This window comes from Epinephelus fuscoguttatus, linkage group LG18 (genome assembly GCF_011397635.1).
Source record: "Epinephelus fuscoguttatus linkage group LG18, E.fuscoguttatus.final_Chr_v1".
In the NCBI taxonomy this organism is placed as follows: domain Eukaryota; kingdom Metazoa; phylum Chordata; class Actinopteri; order Perciformes; family Serranidae; genus Epinephelus; species Epinephelus fuscoguttatus.
The window spans coordinates 38224281-38239295 of NC_064769.1; the positions used below are offsets into that span (position 1 = coordinate 38224281).

General features: G+C 39.9%; 1 protein-coding gene across 2 annotated transcripts in view; it reads left to right on the plus strand.

Annotated features, from left to right (window-relative positions):
- rasgrf2a (Ras protein-specific guanine nucleotide-releasing factor 2a) overlaps positions 1-14752 on the plus strand; it is a 58091-nt gene extending 43339 nt beyond the window's left edge. For both annotated transcript variants that reach the window (XM_049604426.1, XM_049604427.1), the window contains 12 exons: positions 2398-2523; positions 2650-2739; positions 4553-4659; positions 5981-6093; positions 7467-7527; positions 7856-7959; positions 8726-8810; positions 9344-9541; positions 9628-9707; positions 9791-9908; positions 11907-11975; positions 12060-14752. In XM_049604426.1, coding sequence (XP_049460383.1) covers positions 2398-2523; positions 2650-2739; positions 4553-4659; positions 5981-6093; positions 7467-7527; positions 7856-7959; positions 8726-8810; positions 9344-9541; positions 9628-9707; positions 9791-9908; positions 11907-11975; positions 12060-12155 — 1247 coding nt within the window. In that variant the 3' untranslated portion in view covers positions 12156-14752. The remainder of the gene's footprint in view (positions 1-2397; positions 2524-2649; positions 2740-4552; positions 4660-5980; positions 6094-7466; positions 7528-7855; positions 7960-8725; positions 8811-9343; positions 9542-9627; positions 9708-9790; positions 9909-11906; positions 11976-12059) is intronic.
- The last annotated feature ends 263 nt before the right edge of the window (positions 14753-15015 follow it).

A 15015-nucleotide genomic window follows, 5' to 3' on the forward strand; every position in this document is an offset into this window, starting at 1 on the left:
AAAATCTCTGACAACAAATTGGAGAGGAAGAAAATGAAGACATAAAAACAGAGCTGTTACGTGGCAGCTGAAGTGCCCCCCCCCCCCGCTTCAGAGGAAAATGACTTGTTAAATGGGTGAAATGGAGAGCTCTCCAGTAACGCCCAAAGTGCTGCAGCTCATGACCCTGCAGGCCAAAGATGCACATGAACAACAGCACTTGCTCATTCAGAGGTTACACTGCTGATTTATTTTTATCCAGACGCAGTATTTATAGATGTCCTCTGAAACAAAGAATACGTGTTGTGCATTGTATTTTACTCCCACACACAAACAGCAGAACAGGTGGATTCATATGGTGAATTTAGAGGCGTTGGTGATACAAATGATCATATTTCATCATCAGGTGTCACTCATCAGGCCAATACGAGCCAATCACGGATGGATTACTGAATGTTCCTTCCAGGTACAGGGCCAGGGGCCCAAAGTGTCTTAGGGCCCGCCTGGCCTTCACCTGCAAAGTGTTACTCCAATTTGTGCTGACTAGTAAAAGACTCAAAATGACCACAAAGAAACACAAAAAGACAAAGAAATGCAAAGGCACTGCAACGAGACACAAAACAACCACAAAGTGACACAAAATGGTGAAAAAAGACACAAAATTACCTCAGAGACCCAAAAGTCTACAAAAGAATCCTTAAAACAACCACAAGTAGAAACAACATGATTACAAAGTGACAAAATGAGCAAAAAAGACAAAATGATCTCAGTGAGACCCAAATTACAAGAACTCAAAATATTCACAAGGAGACACAAAATCACCACAGAGACACTCAAAATAACTACAAGGAGAAACAAAGTGACAAAATGATCAAAAAGACACAAAAGACAACAATAAACCCTCAAAACAACCCAAGGAGACACAAAACAACCACAAAGAGACAAAAAACAACCACAAGGAGACTCAAAAAACAATATGAGACTCAAAACAACCAAAAAGAGACAAAAAAACAACCACAAGGAGACTCAAAACAACCAAAAAGAGACTATAAACAACCACAGAGACTCAAAAAACAAAAAGAGACACAAACAACCACAAAGAGACATAAAACAACCCAAAGAGACTCAAAATAACCACAAAGAGACTAAAAAAAAAAGAGACTCAAAACAACCCAAGGAGACACAAAACAACCACAAAGAGACTCAAAAACCAAAGAGACTCAAAACAACCCAAAGAGACACAAAACAACCACAAAGAGACTCAAAAACCAAAGAGACTCAAAACAACCCAAAGAGACTCAAAACAACCCAAAGAGACACAAAACAACCATAAAGAGACTCAAAACAAACCAAAGAGACACAAAACAACCACAAAGAGACTCAAAAAACAAAAAGAGACTCAAAACAACCCAAGGAGACACAAAACAACCACAAAGAGACTCAAAACAACCCAAGGAGACAAAAAACAACCAGAGACTCAAAAACCAAAGAGACTCAAAAAAAACAAAAGGACTCAAAACAACCACAAGGAGACTCAAAAAACAACAAGACTCAAAACCACAGAGAGACTCAAAAAACAACAAGACTCAAAAACCAAAGAGACTCAAAAAACAACCAGACTCAAAATAACCGCAAAGATTTTTAAAATAACTTCAGGGAGACACAAAAAAACAACAAGACTCAAAACAACAGAGACTCAGAAACCAAAGAGACTCAAAAAAACAAAGACTCAAAACAACCACAAGGAGACTCAAAAAACACCAAGACTCAAAACCACAGAGAGACTCAAAAACCAAAGAGACTTAAAAAACAACCAGAGACTCAAAATAACCACAAAGATTTTTAAAATAACTTCAGGGAGACACAAAAAACAAAAGACTCAAAACAACAGAGGCTCAGAAACCAAAGAGACTCAAAACAACCACAAAGAGACACCACACCACCAGAGTGTGTGTGTCTTGCCTCCTGTGTGGGAGAGATGGTGGGGTCCTTTTGTATGTCTGTGCCCAGGGGCCCACTGTCTCATTGTCCGCCCATGGAGCTACTCAGCACAAGTTTGCAGGGGTCGTCACTAAATACATTTACTCACGTACAGAAATACAGAGTAGAGGTACTCATGTTTTATTTTCTAGTAATACTAGTTTATGCTTGTTTATACTTTGTCCTGCACTTTGTGTTTGAGTTTGTCAGTGAAGGAGCTGTACTTGTGACAGAGAAGCCTGTTCTTACAGTGTGGTATTAGTACTGTTACTGCAGTAAAGACCTGAATACTTCATCGCCCGGTGAATCTGACTACGAGCAGACGAGACGAAACAAAGACGTTTGGGATCGGAAGACAGAGACGTTCTCACATGATGTTCGCTGTCTCGTTACATCGTGTTACAGATGTGTGAGGTGTGACTTTTCTCTCCCTAACAGCTGTCCTGGAGTCAGTTTCTCTGGACAAGTTTCTCCCTGAGTCACCGTCCAGCAGCGAGCCGGGCGACATGTCTCCCTGTCGCTCACCTTCAACGCCGAGGCATCTCCGCTACAGACAGTCAGGAGGTACGACACATACAGACACACACACACACACACACACACACACACACACACACACACACACACACAGATACACAGTTATGGTTCAAGTATTTCGTGTTGTTTTTTTATGTCTCTGGTTCCTTTCAGTCACATCAGGGGACAACTCTCGCTGCACGATGTCACCCGCCTCAGCGTTCGCGATCGCCACTGCTGCTGCCGGGCACAGCAGCTCCCAGGGTGAGTATGGGAAGACAAGAAGGTCAAAAGACACACAGCTGAGGGAGGGGACTGTTATCCGTGGTGGAAAGTGTCTCAGGACATTTACTCGAGTACAATTCTGAGGTACTTGAGTATTTTCATTTTCAAGCTTCCTGTAAGATTGTAAACCCTGTTCTTTTCTTCCTCAACCCAACCATGTGTGTGTGTTGGCAGTGTGTAACCAGGTGCATTAGTTGTTGTGGCGGTGTTAATTTGAAAGAGACTGTATGTAAACTGCATTTCCTGTGAAAATGGAAGTGTACTTTGAAATCAGGCTGAAGTGTCCAACAACCAACGCACCCAGGGTACCTTGCACGTCATATGTCGACGTGGAAACTCAGTGAGAATGTGTTGCACTGACAGGCTCAGATTGTTATTCTAAAGCCTTGTTTCCACCAAGCAGTTCAGTTCAGTTCAGTTCAGTTCGGTTCAGTTCGGTACGCATTTATTCTGTTCCCACAGTGAAAAGCTGTGGATGGTCCCAACAGAAGCGTTCCTTAGCGTCCCCATGTTTGGTCCCCCCTCTGTTGGGGTACCTAGCACACAGATCAACTTTTAAGGTGGAACGTTAACTTGTAATGTTACTCAATGCATGAGTTGATGACGTGAATCCATCAGCACACCTTAAATTTCACTGTGACAACTTTGACCATCACTTTAGTTTTTATATGACACACACTTTTAGTAATGACTTTAAAAATATAGATTCATTTGGAGCGGATTATGTGAAGGTCATATATTCTAATCCTCACTTCCTGTGGGCTACAGCAACACTAAACCCCTGAGCTTGCCTGAGAAGGACTAAATGCACAAAGCTGCTATTTTGAAATATCCCATGGAGAGAGACTCTCACTGCAGCCTGTTCTATTTTGTTGTGAAAATGTGGGCGTGCAGCCTCGTTCTGTGGACGATAAACCAGGTGCAGACTTCCATCTGTGTCACCGCTGATGAGGAAATACAGCGAGTGCTGGACGGAGCAGTGAGTGACAACAACCCCGCCCACATTTAAGAGGACTGTCTGAACACACTGAGGGTCTAGGTACCATGTCTGAAGGCTTACTGCTGGTTCCACAGGTGCTGGACTGAAAGGGTTTGGTGGAGACGGGGCTCAGTGTCTGACAGCATTATGAAAGGATCCCTACAGAGATAGAGCTTTGTATTAAAGAGTCAGATCCTTTTTGTTTAACCAGAAACAGCCCTGAAATCACCGTCACCAAACCCACCAGACTCCATTTAAATAAACAGTCATGTTAGTGTGTATAGAGGCAGCATGTTGTCACATCTAACTGGTGACTTAAGGGTTAATTTCAACCAAACCAGAGCTGGTGATTGTTGGAACAGCTGAGAGATGAACCAAGATGGTTTCTGTGAGTTTTATTTTGTTTCTGTGAGTTTGAATGAAGTGTGTTGAGTGATGATTAAATCACTGTTTATTTAAATGGAGTCTGGTGGGTTTGGTGACGGTGATTTCAGGGCTGTTAATAATAAATTAAAAAAAGCTCTATCTCTGTAGGGATCCTCTGATAATGTTGTCAGACACTTAGAGTAACAATTAGAGCCTGTCAGTGACAAAAACACTTTTAGGGATCAGTACTCTTCAGTCAAAAATTGAATGCACGACTTTAAGGTGTATTTCTACTTTTACTGTGAAAGATCTGAGTCTTTCTTCCACCACTAACTGTTGTAGTTTTGACACTTGTAACTCCAGACATCAGGATTAAAGGCTTTTAACATGGAGCTAAATAACAAGAGCGACCTCAGACGTTTAACATTATGTCTTCATGTCTCCCAGGTTTTACTAACTCTGAGAAAGTCTGTGACAAAGAATTCATCATCCGGCGAGCGGCCACCAACAGAGTCCTGAACGTGCTGCGACACTGGGTGTCCAAACACTCCCAGGTGAGTCCACGACGGGTAAAATCTTCCACCTCCTCAGAGCCTTCTTACAAGTTCCTCAACAGGTGTTTAGATGCGTCCATAACCTGGAGAGGACATTTTGAGCCCACCTGACAGAGTCTGTTTTCATTGCCATCACCCCCCCACTGTGCGCATGTCCTCTTCTGTCACTCTTTTTCCCCGACGGAGGTGCTCTTTACTCTGCGTGTCTTTTCTCCCACCCAGGAAGCATGCAGAAAGGTCAGCGTCCTCCCCGGGGACACTGGAAGGACTATCGTTTTCATTTAAGATTATATAAGATGCTATTTTTGTACCTGGATGTTTGTCGCCCTGAAAAATGAACATTTATTATTTATTATTTGGACCTATTGATGACCACAGGTCTGGGTCCATGTGGACGATAATAAGAGTCTGTGGGTTATGACCTTCAGCTGGTGATTAAAGGAAACACTGATATCAACAGCAGATTGTGTGAAACAAAAATATGGATTCTTTTTTCCTTTTACAGTAAAAAGCAGTGAAAAACTTAATTTAAAATCTATTATCTGACAAAAATGGGGGTCTGTAAACGTTACCTTTGCAGCGGCGTGATCATGTAAGTCCAGCTCAATCACCACACCACCATTGTCTTCTAAACCAGGATCAATAAGGGTGGTTTGTCGCACCTTTAATCTGCAGGAGAAGATTTTACAAAGGATTCCTGATGTTTCAGAGCTAATTAAAATTAAAAACATGAGGTTAAGATAATCCTGTAAAGCCATTCATCACTAGAGCACCAGGGTCCTCCTCTCTCACAGCTCAATAAACATATTAAACCTTAATTTATCGGCCCTTTTATTTCTCTTATTTATTAGAATGTTTTATAAACCAGACTTTAAACAGCTGAAGTGCAAAGGATGCATTATTTCTGTTTAATGTCTCGGAGGCTTCGACTAACAAGTTGGACAAAAAGAAAACACACCAGCTGATTTATAGTGCAGTAAATGTCCACTAGAGGGCGTCCTTCTCATGTTGGAGTGTCTGAAGCTGTGGGCATCATTAGAGCAATGATTTGAGCAGTGGGAATTTAGATGTAAATTATTTCTTATTAGAAAGTGAAATATTTTGAATTAGAAATAATTAATTTCCTTTATGAAATCATGACAAATATCTTTAAAGGATATCTTGGACTTCAACAGGACAAAAGCAGATATTGTGGCACCTGAGTCTGCTCAAGTCAGCCTCTCTGCAAACATGTGACATGCCAAATGTGTATCAGTGTCTATAAATGTATATCAGTGTGTGTAAATATGTATTAACGTATGTAAATGTGTTGATCCATCAGGACTTTGAGATGAACAGTGAGCTGAAGACGGGGGTGATCTGTCTGCTGGAGGAGGTGCTACGTGACCCAGACCTGCTGCCTCAGGAGAGGAAAGCCACGTCCAACATATTAAGGTACACACACACACACACACACACACAAAAACATCATCCATCCATCTTAACATTAAAAAGTAAAAAACAGAAACTTTGGGAACGTCTGCATTTAAAACAATAATAGATTTATTGTCTCTGTAAAGTCGAAAGTTCATCATATCATTAACTGATTAATCTGTCATTATATATTATCTCATTTTTAGTTGTGCACTTTAATGATTATTTCTTTCTCATATTAATTTCATATCATGAACTCCTGAATATTCTATAAAAAAACATAAATGTAAGCAAAGACAGATAACCTTCCACATAATGTAACAAACATGTACAACTAGATTTAAAAGGTTGCTGTTAACTTCAGACAATAATTTGGAGATCATTTGGAGTAAAGTATACGCTACAATGGGTCCTTGAAAAGTCATGGACAGGTTTTGAGATTTATGCTGTAATTGTGTGGGACCCCCTACCATGTTATTCTGATTTATATGAATATTTATAAAAAGAAATATAGACATGAAATATATCTGAAAATAAAGGACAACCATTATAGATCAAAACAGTGCCCATTAAAACTGAAGAACTATCAGTGTAAGTGGTACGACAGTAGCACTATTCACACATAGCACATATTTAATTGGGTTTTTATTTTAGAAACAAGTCCTACTTTTCCTTTGAAGCTAAAAGGACACTTGTTGCCACCACTTGTATGCTTGTGCGGGACTATGACAAAGTTTTTATAAACAGCTTCAAAATTCCTCCACTCGCTGCATACTGTCAACCATGGAGCTCTGAGATTTATTACAAATCTCAGAGCCCCTACTCACCATTGCTCTCTGTATGCTCTGCTTGGATGGTCTGCCTTGTCCATCTATAGACTGACTAGGTACAGTATTACTACTTTGTGGGGGTTTGGAGACTTTGTGTCTGATTCCTCTCCACCGTCGCGTGGTGTCCCACAGGGCTGGTTTCTGGGGCCTCTCTTATATTTGCTAATAGGGTCTGGAGTGCAGAAAACTTTATGCAGCTCAGTGCTGATAAGACAGAGGCTCTGATTGGGCCTCTTTCCTCTGCTGCTCATACAAACCTGCATAATTTAGGGGTAGTATCTGATCACTCCTCATCATTGGATTGTGAAGCACCTGACCAAACATCAGTAAACTGAGATCCGATTTGTCAGATGCTGAACTGGAAATTATTATACGTGCTTTTTGCAGGCGCACCTGCCTGCAGATGTTTGGACAGATTAAAGAATGTTATTTGATATCTTAGTTTCTGTAAGTTGTTCATTCAGTGTAATTTTAATTGTTCTATGTTTGTTTTACTGTCTGCTACTGTGTTATTTCTGCTGCCTGTCTCAGGACACTTGTAACAGTGTGTGTTTTCCTCTGCAGTGCCCTTTCTCAAGAAGAACAAGATGATGCTCAGCTGAAGATAGAGGACATCTTACAGATGGTCAGTATCACCACCTGTCACAACCAGTGTACCTAACATCAGGGATTTATGACAGATGTATTCTAAGCACATATTTAAGCAGTTGTTGAAATAATTTATCTCCAGAAAAGCTGTCCTCTGCTACACTTCATCGTGGTAAGAATAATATCACTCCCATGATAAAAACCAGCAGCTCCACTGTAGTTACTGTGCACGGTAGTGAGTTCCCAGTCGTAGGTGGATTCCCAGTATGAGGAGTTAACTTACTGTGGTATGTGTGTGGTGCTGTAGTTGTTCCAAACAGCTGGTTTAAAGTTCTTTACTAGAAATAGTTTCTGTGTGTTTGCAGGCGGAGAGTCCGAAGGCCGAGTGTTTCGAGTCTCTGTCGGCCATGGAGCTGGCAGAACAGATCACACTGCTGGATCACATCGTGTTCAGGAGTATTCCCTACGAGTGAGTACATCACTATATATGATAATGTTCACCTCACAGACCTGCAGTCACACGTTAGATTCAAGAAGAGGTTTGTAACTTTTTATTTTATAGATCTGTAATTTTTACCCAATAATTTACTCACAAGTTTCTGAGAAAGAATTATTGTAATTTAGTAATAATTATAAGAAAATAAATACTGTGTTCAATTAGGAGTACATGTTCAAGTTGAGTCTGTAGCAGAATAAAATTTCTATGAAGAATGAAGTTTCCAATAATAAATGAATAATTACTTGAGTTTAAATGTTTTTTCTTTACTCCAGTTGTCCCTAAAGGTAGTGTCAAAATACACAGAAAGAAAGGGAAATATTATTATTTGTATTTATTATAATAATAATTTTATGTAATAATAATATATATATATATATATATATATATATATAAAGAAAAATAAAATACTTTCAGCCGAATACGAACTATGTTAAAAGCATTATTTATTGTTGTACTTGGTCGTGATGAAGCTTATTTAACTTCTTTAAGTTAACCACCGATGGGTGGTTTAATATTTAACAATACTTATTTTATGTTGTAAGTTCATCAGATGTTTGGAATGTAAAATTCTTATCTGCAACATAATTAATTATAGATGTGGAATGAATGTGGCGGGGTAAAAGGTCTAAAATATGGTGAATTGTATGATGGATAAAGTAAAAATACATGAACCTCACTTTCCACTACTGTAGTTAGACTGAAGACTAACACAGTGTGTGTGACTGTGTTCCTGCAGGGAGTTCCTCGGTCAGGGCTGGATGAAGGTCGACAAGACGGAGAGGACTCCGTACATCATGAAGACCAGCCAACATTTTAATGACGTAAGACTGCACAGACTCTTTAATGCAGGTTCTCTTTATTAAGGGTGTGGAAATCATGGTGGGCAGATTCCATTTTATGTTCTGTTCACACCAGACACGATGCAATTTTTGCGCCATTTTACTCGCACGAGTGCTAAAATATTTTGTGCTGACTCGCATTATACGTGCCTAAAATCGCTGAATCAGTCAAGTTCTGCTGATACGTCATTGGCGTCATATCATGGCGAATTGGTTGCTGAAATTCAGATTAGAGACAAGAAATCACACCAGCTCCATTTTCACCGATGAATTTGCATATTTTGCATCATTTGCGTTGGTCCATCATGCTGCCCAGGGGTAATTTGTGTCTAATCACATCTTTACATTGATTTAACAGGTAATGTAGCCGCCCAAATTGTTTTATTCGTGCCCAGTGTGAACACATTGGTCTTCTACCTTATAAAATGGTAGCTAAGTAAATATTTGCTGACAAGGTGAAAATGTATTTTTGCCAGAAACATATTAAGTGTCTCCCTCTCACCTTCCCTCCACAGATGAGTAACCTGGTGGCGTCTCAGATCATGACTCACACTGACGTGGGCTCCAGGGCCAGCTCCATAGAGAAGTGGCTGGCGGTGGCTGATATCTGTCGCTGTCTCAACAACTACAACGGCGTGCTGGAGATCACCTCTGCTCTCAACCGCAGCGCCATCTACAGGCTGAAGAAGACCTGGGCAAAAGTCTGCAAACAGGTTGGGATCAATTCATTAAAGGTGTTGCTGGAAATAAAAACCTACTTCCTGCCCAAAACCTTTAAGGTTTCTTTGTGTGTTTTTAGACGAAGGCGCTCATGGACCGGCTGCAGAAGACGGTGTCCTCAGAGGGGAGGTTCAAGAATCTCAGAGAGACACTGAAAAAGTAAATAGTAGAAAAACAGTGTGTTAAATGTTTAAATCCATACCTTAATAACAGTCTAATGTTTGTGCCCTGTGTTTGTGCAGCTGTAACCCTCCATGTGTCCCGTACCTGGGCATGTACCTCACTGACCTGGCTTTCATCGAGGAGGGAACACCCAACTTCACGGAGGAGGGCCTGGTTAACTTCTCCAAGATGAGGATGGTAACGATACACTCCTTTCCTGTTCCTCCTCTCATATAATCCCTAATAAAGATCAGTGTATTGGTCGCTAACCTCCCCTGAAATAAAGTCTCCTAAAACCAAAAACACAACAGTAGTTGTGGGTAGTTGTCATAATCATACAGTGTTGCCAAACACAGCGTTTAAAAAGTGTATTTAGGACTTTTTTTTTTAAATATTTGTTTTAAAATACAGTCAGCTGGAAACATTTAAAAGTCAGACACAGAGAGTTAGCCTACTAATGGACGTAGCTTAATTAGCTAGTTAGCTATAGCTTATAAAACATCCAAGCGACAATAATTTTAAGTGGCAAAATTAATAGTAAATGAAATGGTCGTAGAAATGAAAGCCTACCATGTACAAAATTATTTAAGATTTATTATACAGGATTCATGTTGAAAAATAAGTCAGCTGAAAACATTTAAAAGTCAGCCACATACAATTTTGTAGCCTACTAATGGCCGTAGCTCAATTAGCTGATAAAAACTCCAACAATTATTTTAAGCTGCAAAATTAATGGTATCGAAATGAAAGCCTGCCATGTACAAAATTATTTAAGATTTATTATACAGGATTCTTGAAATTAAATAAGACAGATGGAACATTAATAGGTCAGCTAGAGACTGCATTTTCAAACAGTGGAGCTCAAGTTAGCTTAACTAACGTTAGCTAGTTAATTATAGTTAATAAAATCTGCAACAACAGCAAAATTAATGGTTGTTGGCTAGAAATGAGAAGTTGCTTTTGTCTGCCTCATATCAGTAGCTATGTTTCCATCCAAAAGTGTTTTGAATCATTGGGAAATGTGCATTAAAAGAAATACGAATCCTGTGTGTTTCCATTAAATGTACGGACTTCGGTGAAAACTATGAACTCGCGCGAGTTTTCCGCCGAACCGGAAACAAAACAAGTCTCGCATTCTTCTTCTACGTTTTCTGGCGGTTGGCAACCAGCTTGTAAATGCATTACCGCCTTCCCGACCCGGAGTGTGGATATCACCATGGAGAGAGGTGCGCTACGTCAGACTTAATTCGAACATAACTGTTTCCATTCCCCGTTTTGCGAATCAACACTTTTTTGAATTAACCAAAACCCGGCTAAAGCGAGCGTATTTTAGTTTGTGCGAATCAGGGGATTTTAATTTTAATTTTGGCGTTTCCATCATAACATTCCGATGCGATACTTCTAGATGCGCATCTAAACAGGCTGATGGAAACATGGCTAGTGATGCATAGATTCAAACATGAATACCTGCTGCTGTTGTCCAACGTTAGCTTGACAGCATGGATAACTATTGTTGGCGCCTCTATTGCTAACGTTCCTGCTCTTTCTTTAATTTGGAGTAGTTGCACTTCAGCAACCAGCCAACGTTACCACAGTGTCAGGCTCGTCAAACACAACGTTTGAAAAATGTAGCCTATTTAAGACTTATTTAGTTTAAGTTTTAAAATGAGTCAACTGGAAACATTTAAAAGTCAACCATAGACAGTTTTTTTGCCGACTCATGGACCTTAGCTAGTTAGCTATAGCTGATATAAAAACTCCAGGAGGCAGGTATTTTAGGTAGTAAAATTGATAGTAGATGGCTAGAAATGAAAAGTGCACTTAAGTGTACGTCTGTCTGGAATTAAGAACCATTGTTATAAAAAAAATATGTAAGATTTATTTTACAGGATTCTTGTTTTAAAATGAGACAGATGAAACCTTACAAAGTCCGCTGGAGACTGTTTTCAAACAATGGAGCTGAAGTTAGCCTGAATAGCTAGCCACATCTAGATTGATCCTCTTTCCACATTGTGACGTTATGAGTTACAAATCGGTTTTTCAGTATGTGAGAAAACGAACTTGTGTCCTTAGGGTGTGTGAAAAGTGTCATTTGCGTGAATCTCATGCTCAGTGCGTGAGACACTGCAGCCCTGGGAGCAGGGTTTAGCGGTCAGTTGACTGAATTATTTATTATCTGTGTCTGTGCTCTCTCAGATTTGTCATATCATCCGAGAGATTCGTCAGTTCCAGCAAGCACCTTACAGGATAGAGCACCAACCCAAGGTGCGTCTAATAAAATGCAGTATCTGTGCTGAAATGATCAGTACTATCACCACAAAATAATTGATGTGTCCCATCTTTCTTCAGGTGACTCAGTTCCTCCTGGATAAGACACTAGTGATGGATGAAGATACCCTGTATGAGCTCTCACTGAAGATCGAACCCCGAGTACCACCTGGCTAACTATACCCTTATCTCACACACACATTCACATAAATGTGATCTACACACAGTATTTTCCATCGTAAAAATCAACCATGAATCAACACAACTTGAGACTCTTCCTCAGTAAAGCAGGGGTTGTTTCATCAAACACCACCGGGTATTGTGCTTAGGACACTCAGGAGAAAATGTGCCTTGTTGTATGAACATTAAATGTGTATATTTAGTGAACAGAATGAACTGTATAACAGACACGACTCTGCCATACAATCGTACAGTGATGACTGTGGAAACAACCATGTTAGCTTCTATACAACGTAACCTGTTGCTGCTATCACGTTGTAAACAATCTGCCTCTGTAGTTAAATAAACACTGTCAGATGAGTTTTATATGACTGTACAATCAGGGCCGGATTCACCTGTCTGGGGTCACCAGGGGCCTCTTTGGGCCCCAGGTTTACTGTGTGGTGAAACCCAAATTAATAAAGAAATAGTCATCCCCGGAGCACTCTATGCTGAAATAACCTCACAGGCCAGCTTTCTTGGCAGTGTCAGCTGATGTTATGAAGAGCTTAAAACTAGATTTTCACTCCAAGAACGTTGTCAACACGAGATCAGGTGGTCAGGTATTTTAAGGGCCCTATCACATTGGTTAATATTGAGCTTTAAGGCCCAGACACACCCAACCGACTTCAGAGAACTAGCAGCGATGAAAGGTCCCTTTTGCGTCGCCTCATGTTGCCTGTGCGTTAGTCAAAAAGTTGAACATAAACACACCACCAAGACATCAACTGATGGCCAACAAGCTTGTACGTTCTGTACCTGTATGAGAGGAAACCAGAAGACCATCTTGACGCAAGTTAGCCAGTAAGTACATTAACAGAACAATCCAGTGTTGAGAACAGAGCATATTTACTGTGCGAACAATAACACAAACCATCAGGAAATGTTTTTGCTCAAGAGCTCGACGACTAAAGAAAAATAATCGTACCTTATGAAATGGTTTCAGTCTCTTCCCTCTTGACTGAGGCTGCTCTCAGCCCTAGAGTGGTCTCCTCTGGTCTGAATCAGGGACTCATGTTGTTCCAAAGTTGTATAATTGCCTATAGTTGGTTGGTGTTCTCACGGCAGCATTTACAAGAGGACCAGATCAAATGCCTTGTGTGAGAAAGCTGCTCTTGATTGGTCAGAATTTCCATGTGGGAAAAATCCAGGAAGTAAAGCAAACGTTGAAGAAGAGTACACTTGCAAGATAAATGTGACACTTTCTAATGTCACAATGGAGGGACAACTACGCAGGTTGATTTTAGCGCTGCTCATCGTGGACTATATTGCTGTCATTGTTCATTTTAGTCAAAGCATACAGTTTGAAAACGAGGCAAACGCAGCTCCAACTAGAAAACAATGTTTTGATGCATTGGATGTGCTGAATGTGCATATTAAGGCAGTACAGGAGGAGGTGCACATTAATAATCCTCCAGGACTGTAACATGCTCATGTTTAACCCAAACAATGTGTCACTTAGGGGGCAAACCAACTTGAGTTTGATTGAACTGAAACGAACCAAACAGAACAGATGTGAAAGCGCTCTTGAGCTTTTTGTTTACTTTCCTCACTTTAATTTCTCTTCTTGTGTGCTGAGCTGAACTGCCAGCTGAAAAAAATCACAGACGAGGGCGGCAGATGCTCGCCAACAGCCCAACATCGACCGACCGTCGGCTTGGTGTGTCAGAGCCTTTAGTTTTTCATATACACACAGTGAACCTGAAGCATTGGGGCCCCTGGGCGATTTATGACCCTGTGGAAGTAACCGCTTTGCACGGTTGGTCGTCCAGCCTTGTGTACAATACGTGTGCATGAAGACACACTGGGTTTCCTGAATAGCTGAAGAACAGTTAAAATATATTATCTACCTTAAATCTCCTGTTTCGGGGTGGCGATGATGCTCACAGGAGCATTCTTATATCTTCACTCAACTGTTAACACAAACAGTTTGTGTTGTTGCAGTTGCTCTTGTATTGCATTTGCATGTTAACTGCAAAAATCTCTAGACACATTCCAAATCTGACAATATACGATAGTTCTCACAAACTTAACATTTATTCATCTTTGTTGACAATCAAAAGCGTTTCTGCTTCAAATCACGTCTCCTCAGTTTTGTAACGTTTGTCATTTTATACAAATAATCTTGTTTTTTGCTCTGATGTTAAAAAGGTTTCTTACACGCTAAAAGCCCTACTGTTATATTTCTTTTACATTTATCACTGTTATTATTATTAGCTCCTTGTCAATGTGATCTTTTAATCATATTCATATTTTAAACCTTGTTGACTGTATTAGTAGAATAGTAATATCTTTGCACTATTGATTTGTAAAGAATGTCAAAAGAAACTTATTTATAGCATGAATTAGCATGATGTCCCCTCCGTCCCTCAGACTACTGTTATCATTAGAGTTACTGTTACTGAGTTTTATTATGTTTGTTTGTTTATTTTGACTCCTGATGTCAGGAATCTTTAAATGCTTAAATACATTAGTATATGAGACCTTACTGTATACTTTGAAATTTCAGCTTTGCTCTTGTATTTTTCCAGCGTTTCTCTGTGATGTACAGATATTTACACACAATAAATAATGTGAATTATAATGTAAAGTTACAGTTTTTATGGCGATAAGAGGAAGATGCGATTAGACCTGAGAACTCAACGTACTGCAACTTCAGAAAACAAGCTCAACTATCAAATACAAAAAACACAATAAAATATAAACCTGCTCCACAAAAACAGGAAACAAACAAATATATAAATGCACCTCAGAAACGCACCAAAAATCACGAAAATGCAACCCTACACAGAAATGCACCAAAAATAATACACAACCA